At 40.4% G+C, this 10,081-nt stretch overlaps 1 protein-coding gene across 1 annotated transcript; it reads left to right on the top strand.

The window, feature by feature from the left end:
* Positions 1–337: 337 nt before the first annotated feature.
* Positions 338–9,579, top strand: LOC308696394 (transmembrane protease serine 9-like; the record flags this gene model as incomplete). Its single annotated transcript, XM_081375102.1, has 9 exons — positions 338–432; positions 2,283–2,445; positions 2,543–2,811; positions 2,907–3,047; positions 4,745–5,005; positions 7,943–8,105; positions 8,203–8,471; positions 8,567–8,712; positions 9,439–9,579. Coding segments are annotated over exons 1-9 (1,554 nt in total). The 5' UTR covers positions 338–431.
* Positions 9,580–10,081: the final 502 nt, after the last annotated feature.

Here is a 10,081-nt window from a genome sequence, read left to right as displayed (position 1 = left end):
CATTTCCTAGACTGACTTGATGCTTTAAACATGCAATAACAAGGATGTCATCTTCCCATTATTCCTTCATATTATATATTACGGCTGTTAACTACAACTGGAATAGATGTGTAGAACAGATTACTTGGCATGTCACTAACCTGTTCTTCATCCTACAGGGGGACTCTGGAGGTCCTATGGTCAGCAAACAGGGTTCGGTCTGGATCCAGTCTGGAGTTGTGAGCTTTGGCATAGGTTGTGCTGAACCCAACTTACCTGGTGTGTATGCGAGAGTTTCTAAGTACCAGAACTGGATCAATGAGCATATCACCACCAACCAGCCAGGCTTCATTACGTTCACCTCCAATGGTACTGACAGTGACCTGAGCACCAGCTGTACTGATGTGCCTGCCATTACGACAACTACTGCCCCTCCAACTACAACTGTCCCAAGTGAGGTTCCTTCAAGTTATAAGATCCTGAAAAAAACATGCATACATTGTTCACTTGGCAACTTGTCCAAAGACTTTTGTGGATTAAAAGTGTACTTGATTTCAAAGTGTTTTTACTTAAAGGGGAACTTGGTAACTCTAGCCATTTCTTCGCTGATTTTCACTTTTGTTGTCGCATGTTTTCTCAGTGAGCTTATATATTGTGAAATATACGCAGGGGCGTATATTTCACAACACTGTCGTAAAAAAAAACTCACTTTGCGGTGCCCTCCTCCCCCTTTCTACCGCTGCTCATGTGCATTTGTTATTATCGGAGCCGGCCAAATTTATCTTGTGGAGCTATGTCTACCGAGGTGTGTAATACATCATACACAGTATCATAGAACATTGACATGTACATTTTGTATTGTGTTATCAACCATAAGCCGTAACAGGGGGTGGGCGGATGAACCTAGCAAACATTGCTGCTTATTCTTGTCTTCCTCTCCCTCACCTCCTCCGCCGAGAACCGTCTCTTTGGTCTTTTCTCTGGAACATCTGAAGAGTGATCCATCGTCACTTGTTCTTATAGCTAGCCAGCGTGGCTTACCGGTATGGGGGGGGGGGGTGTTTATGTCGAATTGCCGTAAAGCAGTTCATGTTTCTCGCTTGTTCCCGCCTCACGAGACTTCCTATTTCCAACTTACCGGGACGTTAGTCCCCATGTTGCAAGGTTGGTTTTCCGCCTGGGAACGCTGGGGGGAGCGGGGAAAGTCACCATTCTCACCAGAACAGGCTATTTAACCATCCAAATGATTTCTAAGCGGTTTTATTAAGTTGGAATAGTTGCCAAGTTCCCCTTTAAATTCAGGTAAACACATATTTATATTGCTAGTGAAGGACATTCATGTGGTCATTTTCAAGCAAGGTGAAAGAGGCACAGGGCTTCAGACCCAATGCGACAAATAAAATAGCTACAATAATTTAAAATGCATTCAAAATTAGCAACACTTTCATCAGATATCATCATTTCATTAGAGTTCCTAAATGCAACAATGAACAAACAAATTACTTATGAACCAGTTCATTTTAATAAGCCAGTAAAAAGTATTAATGAAAAAGCATTATGCCTGTGACTTCAGACTTAGTATAATAATAAACACTATATATTATATTGTATAATATACACTTACGGTGTGCTGAAATACTACTGAAAATTCATGATCCTAACCTTCACCTCCTTGCTGAAATATCAGTTGGCCAGACAGCGATTCATCTTTTCTGTATCATTTAAATACTGATGTCTGGGGACTAGAGGTTTGACAGTGGTGAAGTATTTTTTACTTTAGTCAAGTACATTTTTCAAGTGTCTGTACTTTATCAGTGTTTTTCTCTGGAAAACTTTTACTTCACAACATTCCAAATCATAATGTCATACTTTTTACTGCACTACATTTCATAAATAAAAGTCCATGGTCTATTGTTATTTTTTTTATTTTTTTTTACCTTTGATACTTAAGTACATTAGAAGTTTTGTACTTTCTTGCTTGTACTCAAGTAAAACTTTCAATTGCTTTTACTTGAGAAAAAAAAGAAAGAACTAGATTTCCAGTGTAATTAAGTATTAAATGAAATTCAATATGAAACATAGTGCAGTAAAAAGTACGACATTATGCTTTGGAATGTTGTGAAGTAAAAGTTTTCCAAAGAAAAACACTGATAAAGCACAGACACTTTAAAAATTTACTTAAGCAGAGTAAAAATACTTCACTACTGTCTGCCTCTGCGGTGCACAATTTAAGTAGCTAAATTCCATTAAAAATGACCAATTGTTTGTCTAAAATTTGTTTTCTTTATCTTGTCCATTGTCAGTGTGTGGCAAAGCACGTTTCAACACAAGGATAGTGGGGGGACTGAATGCACCTGCTGGGGCTTGGCCATGGCAGGTCAGCCTTCATAGGAGCGGGAGACATTTTTGTGGTGGATCCCTCATCAACAATCAGTGGGTTCTGACAGCAGCTCACTGCTTTAACAGGTAATTATAATAAACCAACCCTTGCAATTATTTAAAAAATAAAATCATTCAATTGATGTGGAGAATGCATAACACTTCCTTTTCTATCATATTCCAGTGTTTCAACATCTGGCCTAATTGTGTATCTGGGCCGACAGACACAGGAAGGAACAAATGCAGATGAGGTGTCCATAGGTGTCTCTAGTATCATAAAACACCCAAACTACATTAGCAGCACTAACGACAACGACATCACTCTTCTGAAACTGGCTTCGCCAGTGAATTTTACTGACTTTATCAGTCCGGTCTGTCTGGCTTCCTCAAACAGTGTGTTCTTCAACCGAACCTCCAGCTGGGTCACAGGATGGGGAGCGATTCATTCAAGCAGTACGTATTTAATTTAACTAACCTCGATCAGAGTCACAGGATACTGTACTATCGCAATAGTTGACGTATATTTTATCATTTTATGTGTTTCTCAGCTCCCCTGCCTTCACCGCAAACTCTACAGGAAGTGGATGTGCCTATTGTTGGAAACAGGCAGTGTAAGTGTCTTTATAGTGTCTCAACAATCACAGACAACATGATATGTGCTGGACTATTGGAAGGGGGCAAAGACTCCTGTCAGGTAACAACTCCCATACTTCTGTTTGTGTTATTTCATATAGTTTTAATGTGCTGCTGATATTGCATTTGCGACAGACCACTGCATTGGAGGTATAGCCTCGCAACCCTTCACCGTTCCTCCGTCAAGGGTAGTGAGGGGGGAAAGCTATTCGGGCAGTTTCTGGCAGAGAAAGGTGCCGTCCACTACCTGGTAAGCTCTCCATGCACTTCGGGAAAGAAAGGCACTGGGGCGGTGAGCTGAGAACCAGTGCCGGAGCACACAGGGGAATGACCGCGGCAACACTGAACAGTGAACTGAAACAGTGAAGCACTCACTTTTTCGCCCTCTAACCAGCCGTCAACAACACAGAAAACTGATGCTGTTAAAACAGCAGTTGAGAGCTCAAAGCTCGCGATCACCGCTGCACTCGCGCTGTAGAACCACCAGCACTGGGAGATTCTTCATAGAAGAACACGACACACTCGCTCGTTGTTAACAACAGCACTCTTCAGAGACATCGAAGTCGATCGGCTCTGAAGCGAAAGACAAGTGGTGCGTGCATCCGCTTCCGTGTTTATACCCGAGCTGCGGGGCGGAGCGCGAGATGCAATTCACGCACTCCAATGTACATTGGCTCATTTTAACAATACTCGAAGATGACAGGCTCCCTAAGCGTGATCCCAGTCAGTCGTAACGTACGACCACGTCGAACGTGAGCGACTGAAAGGGAACTTCCCTGCACAGTCAATGACTTAGTATATTGTATTTTATATTAGTTTTGCAAGCAGAAATGCAATTTATATATATATATATATATATATATATATACATATATATATATATATTGTTTGTACTGTGATGAATAAGACGTGAGATTGTTTTATAGACCAGGGCTTTTGAAACTTTTTAATGCCAATGGCCCCCAAATATTATGATCCCCTTCCAAAGGCAGCCAAACATTTTTATATTTTCATAAAAGACCCAAGTATACTGTGTGAGAAACTGTGTGGTATAAAGGCAATATTTTGGTTGCAAAATTAAATAATTGGTTTTCATACAGCTAGGTGAAATTAACTCATAACTGAAAATTGCAACTGAACAATGAAGAAGTTTACAGATGAACAGATAAGGACGATCCCCCATTCCTTAAATATAAATACAGCTATATATACAGTATATTCATACAATACTATAATACCACATACTATGTGAGAAAAAGTGTGATTTTGTTGTTGGCAAAAATAAATAATTGGCTTTTATATTGTTAGTTTACTAAAGCTAATGCAAAATTTGAAAAATATTATCTGGAAAATATTGTATTAAGTTTTTTTACTTACATTTTGTAAAATCTTTTCCCCCTCATTTTCCTCTCACTAGAATATTCTTTACTTTTTTGTTTGAAAACGCCTGGTATAGACATACATGTGTGTGTGGTCATTGTCTTGTTGTAGTTTTCATGTGACAAGTCTTCCAACCATAACAGTATTATTTTCAATGACGAGTGTTGATCGTCCATAAAAAGAGAAGCACTAAAATCTTCAGGACATTTCCTAACATAAGACTGACTTGACGCTTTAAACATGCAATAACAAGGATGTCATCTTCCCATTATTCCTTCATATTATATATTACAGCTGTGAACTACAACTGGAATAGATGTGTAGAACAGATTACTTGGCATGTCACTAACCTGTGACACCACTAACTCTGGAGGTCCTATGGTCAGCAAACAGGGATCGGTCTGGATCCAGTCTGGAGTTGTGAGCTTTGGCATAGGTTGTGCTGAACCCAACTTACCTGGTGTGTATGCCAGAGTTTCTAAGTACCAGAACTGGATCAATGAGCATATCACCACCAACCAGCCAGGCTTCATTACGTTCACCTCCAATGGTACTGACAGTGACCTGAGCACCAGCTGTACTGATGTGCCTGCCATTACGACAACTACTGCCCCTCCAACTACAACTGTCCCAAGTGAGGTTCCTTCAAGTTATAAGATCCTGAAAAAAACATGCATACATTGTTCACTTGGCAACTTGTCCATGGACTTGATTTCAAAGTGTTTTTACTTAAAGGGGAACTTGGTAACTCTAGCCATTTCTTCGCTGATTTTCACTTTTGTTGTCGCATGTTTTCTCAGTGAGCTCCCCCTAAAGCTCTGGGGCGTATATTTCACAACACTGTCGTAAAAAAAAACTCACTTTGCGGTGCCCTCCTCCCCCTTTCTACCGCTGCTCATGTGCATTTGTTATTATCAGAGCCGGCCAAATTTATCGTGTGGAGCTATGTCTACCGAGGTGTGTAATACATCATACACAGTATCATAGAACATTGACATGTACATTTTGTATTGTGTTATTAACCATAAGCCGTAACAGGGGGTGGGCGGATGAACCTAGCAAACATTGCTGCTTATTCTTGTCTTCCTCTCCCTCACCTCCTCCGCCGAGAACCGTCTCTTTGGTCTTTTCTCTGGAACATCTGAAGAGTGATCCATCGTCACTTGTTCTTATAGCTAGCCAGCGTGGCTTACCGGTATTGGGGGGGGGGGGGGTGTTTATGTCGAATTGCCGTAAAGCAGTTCATGTTTCTCGCTCATTCCCGCTTCTCACGAGACTTCCAATTTCCAACTTACCGGGACGTTAGTCCCCATGTTGCAAGGTTGGTTTTCCGCCTGGGAACGCTGGGGGTAGCGTGGAAAGTCACCAATCTCACCAGAACAGGTTATTCAACCATCCAAATGATTTCTAAACGGTTTTATTAAGTTGAAATAGTTGCCAAGTTCCCCTTTAAATTCAGGTAAACACATATTTATATTGCTAGTGAAGGACATTCATGTAGTCATTTTCAAGCAAGGTGAAAGTGGCACAGGGCTCCAGACTCAATGCGACAAAAAAAAAAAAAAAAAAAAAGCTACAATAATTAAAAAAAACATTCAACATTAGCAACACTTTCATCAGATATCATCATTTCATTAGAGTTCCTAAATGCAACAATGAACAAACAAATGACTTATGAACCAGTTATTTTTAATGAGCCACTCAAAAGTATTAATGAAAAAAACATTATGCTTGTGACTTCAGACTTAGTATAATAATAAACACTATATATTATATTGTATAATATACACTTACGGTGTGCTGAAATACTACTGAAAATTCATGATCCTAACCTTCACCTCCTTGCTGAAATATCAGTTGGCCAGACAGCGATTCATCTTTTCTGTATCATTTAAATACTGATGTCTGGGGACTAGAGGTTTGACAGTGGTGAAGTATTTTTTACTTTAGTCAAGTACATTTTTCAAGTGTCTGTACTGTTTTTCTCTGGAAAACTTTTACTTCACAACATTCCAAAGCATAATTTCGTACTTTTTACTGCACTACATTTCATAAATAAAAGTCCATGGTCTTTTTTTTTTTTTTTACCTTTGATACTTAAGAACATTAGAAGTTGTGTACTTTCTTGCTTGTACTCAAGTAAAACTTTCAATTGCTTTTACTTGAGAAAAAAATAAGAAAGAACTAGATTTCCAATGTAATTAAGTATTAAAGGAGACATATCATGCTTTTAAATCGTTCCTTTTTACATATAAATCATACATTTGTAGTCTATATAAAGCGGAACTGCAATGCTTGGGTCTGAATTCCTCATTATTATAGCTCTACAGGCCCCTTTTCTACCCCTTTTCTGATGTGCGTCTGAGAGCAACTCGTTTTGGTACGGTCTCTTTAAATACAATTGAGACACTTCATACCCCGCCCCCTCTCCAGGTTGCAGAGGTTCAACTCCACCCCGTTCGGCCATTTTTGTAGTTTGATAGCAGAGATACGATTATCTAGCGGCACAGAAACTTTTTATTCACACGTTATTAACAAAATGTCAACAACGGAAGACTTGTCCAGCCAGCCTTACATGTTCGAGCCAGAGTCGGAGCCGGAGCGAGATGAAAATGAAAACGACGAACCTGCAGAACAACGTCTTCATATGGATGTATCGCAATGGTGTGTTACTGTATTTACACAACAGTAAACTGAAACAGTGAAACTTTGGTCTTCCGACCTTTTACCACCGTGTCGATTTATTTTGATTAATATGTGCGAGGGAGAGAGAGCAAGACAGCGTCTAATTTGGAGACGGTGAAGTCTTGTTTACACTTTCGCCTGGCTCAGAAGAGAGAGAGTGCGCGCGCGCGCGCGACCGGGTCTCTCTCTCTGCTCGTTCTTTCAGTTAAACATGCGCCCTGTCACAAGCGCGGCAGTTCATCTACATTAGACGGTGTAATGAAGCGTGTGGGTTACTAAATCCAACAACCGAACATTTTAACTTACCCTCTCGTAACTTCTGCATCCTTTAGCTTGGGCTACAAAACTGCAGCGAGAAATAAAAATGGCGGATTGCTCGAAGTGTTGGGCCGGAAGTCAATGTCCTTTTGTCCATTTGGCAGTTCCGCTGCAAATACTGTGACGTAATAGTTCAAAAAACGTCATAGATAACAGAAAAATCGGAACAGGTTGAAAAATTTGACCAAAACAGAATATAAATATATCAACGAAGCACCTGAAGAGAATAATTTCAACTTTTCTGTACTTCTAAACACTCCAAATATACAACTAAATGCATTTAAGGGCTAAAAAAGTGGATTTAGCATGATATGTCCCCTTTAAATGAAATTCAATATGAAACATAGTGCAGTAAAAAGTACGACATTATGCTTTGGAATGTTGTGAAGTAAAAGTTTTCCAAAGAAAAACACTGATAAAGCACAGACACTTTAAAAATTTACTTAAGCAGAGTAAAAATACTTCACTACTGTCTGCCTCTGCGGTGCACAATTTAAGTAGCCAAATTCCATTAAAAATGACCAACTGTTTGTCTAAAATTTGTTTTCTTTACCTTGTCCATTGTCAGTGTGTGGCAAAGCACGTTTCAACACAAGGATAGTGGGGGGACTGAATGCACCTGCTGGGGCTTGGCCATGGCAGGTCAGCCTTCATAGGAGCGGGAGACATTTTTGTGGTGGATCCCTCATCAACAATCAGTGGGTTCTGACAGCAGCTCACTGCTTTAACAGGTAATTATAATAAACCAAACCTTGCAATTATTTAAAAAATAAAATCATTCAATTGATGTGGAGAATGCTTAACACTTCCTTTTCTACCATATTCCAGTGTTTCAACATCTGGCCTAATTGTGTACCTGGGCCGACAGACACAGGAAGGAACAAATGCAGATGAGGTGTCCATAGGTGTCTCTAGTATCATAAAACACCCAAACTACATTAGCAGCACTAACGACAACGACATAACTCTTCTGCAACTGGCTTCGCCAGTGAATTTTACTGACTTTATCAGTCCGGTCTGTCTGGCTTCCTCAAACAGTGTGTTCTTCAACCGAACCTCCAGCTGGGTCACAGGATGGGGAGCGATTCATTCAAGCAGTACGTATTTAATTTAACTAACCTCGATCAGAGTCACAGGATACTGTACTATCGCAATAGTTGACATATATTTTATAATTTTATGTGTTTCTCAGCTCCCCTGCCTTCACCGCAAAGTCTACAGGAAGTGGATGTGCCTATTGTTGGAAACAGGCAGTGTAAGTGTCTTTATAGTGTCTCAACAATCACAGACAACATGATATGTGCTGGACTATTGGAAGGGGGCAAAGACTCCTGTCAGGTAACAACTCCCATACTTCTGTTTGTGTTACTTCATATAGTTTTAATGTGCTGCTGATATTCTGCAAAGTTTAGTTTTAGTTTTACCTTTATTGTCATTGCATGGTATACAACGAAATTTGACATCTCTCATAGAAAACAAACTGTATTCATCCATATTACCCACATATACCAACATACATAAAAACAATAATTTAAAACAATAAAAACAATAAAAAATAGCTTAAAGTGTCTTATGCATGTTATTTGAACAATATTGCATACACGTCCGTTCAAAATTATTGAAGCAGCTCTGGGAGGATAGAGGCACGGGAGAGGGAATTCAGTTCAATAATGGCTGTTGGGTAAAAACTGTTTCTGAATCTGGAAGTGCGAGTCTTTAGAGCTCTGTAGCGTCTTCCAGATGGCAGCACTGCAAACAAATCATGAAAGGGATGAGTACTGTCCTTAATGATAGTAGATGCTCTGCTTGTAGAAGCCTGTAAATCTCCTCAGGGGGGGGGGGGGGGGGGGGGGGCAGTGGTCCAATGATCTTTTGTGAGGTTTTAATGACCCTTTGCAGTGCAGCTCTTTCAGCCATTGAACAGTTTCCATACCAGACTGTAATGCAATATGTTAATATGCTTTCTACCGTGCAATGGTAGAAGGACTTCAGCAGTCTGGCAGAGAGATGGGCCTTCCTCAAAGTTCTGAGGAAGTAAAGTCTCTGTTGGGCTTTTTTAACCAGGGCAGCAGTGTTAACGTTCCACTTGAGGTCCTCACGGACATGGAGGCCCAGGAATTTAAAGCTGTGCACTCTCTCTACCTCCTCACCCTGTATTTCCAGTGGCTGAAGCTCCTCCCTGTGTCGCCTGAAGTCTATTATTAGCTCCTTTGTCTTTTTGATGTTGAGAGACAAGTTGTTATTTGCACACCACTCAAGCAATCTACATACATCATCTCTGTAGGCAGCCTCACTGCCATTTGAGATGAGCCCCACCACTGTTGTATCAGACCTCCTTAGTCATCCATGGCTTCCTGTTTGGGTAGACACGGATGCGTTTGTTGATGGTTACACTGTCCACGCAGCATCTGATATAAAAAAGCACAGTAGATGTATATTCGTCTAGGTCCTGAGTTGAAAACAGACTCCAGTCAGTGCTTTGAAAGCAGTCCTGCAGCTGTGAGGATGCTTCCTCCGGCCAGGTTTTAACCGTTTTGATAACAGTTTGCTGTCTCTTAATGATGGGGCAGTATGCTGGAGTTAAAAAAAGTGACAGGTGATCAGACTATCCAAGATTAGGAAGGGGTGACGCTCAGAAAGCTTTGGGGATGTTAGAAGTCTTCAAGTTTACATGATTAAAATCACCAGCCACAATAAATACCCCATC

The sequence above is a fragment of the Scardinius erythrophthalmus genome, assembly GCF_964197995.2.
Source record: "Scardinius erythrophthalmus genome assembly, chromosome: 1".
NCBI classification, from domain to species: domain Eukaryota; kingdom Metazoa; phylum Chordata; class Actinopteri; order Cypriniformes; family Leuciscidae; genus Scardinius; species Scardinius erythrophthalmus.
This window is presented reverse-complemented; position numbering and strand designations above follow the sequence as displayed.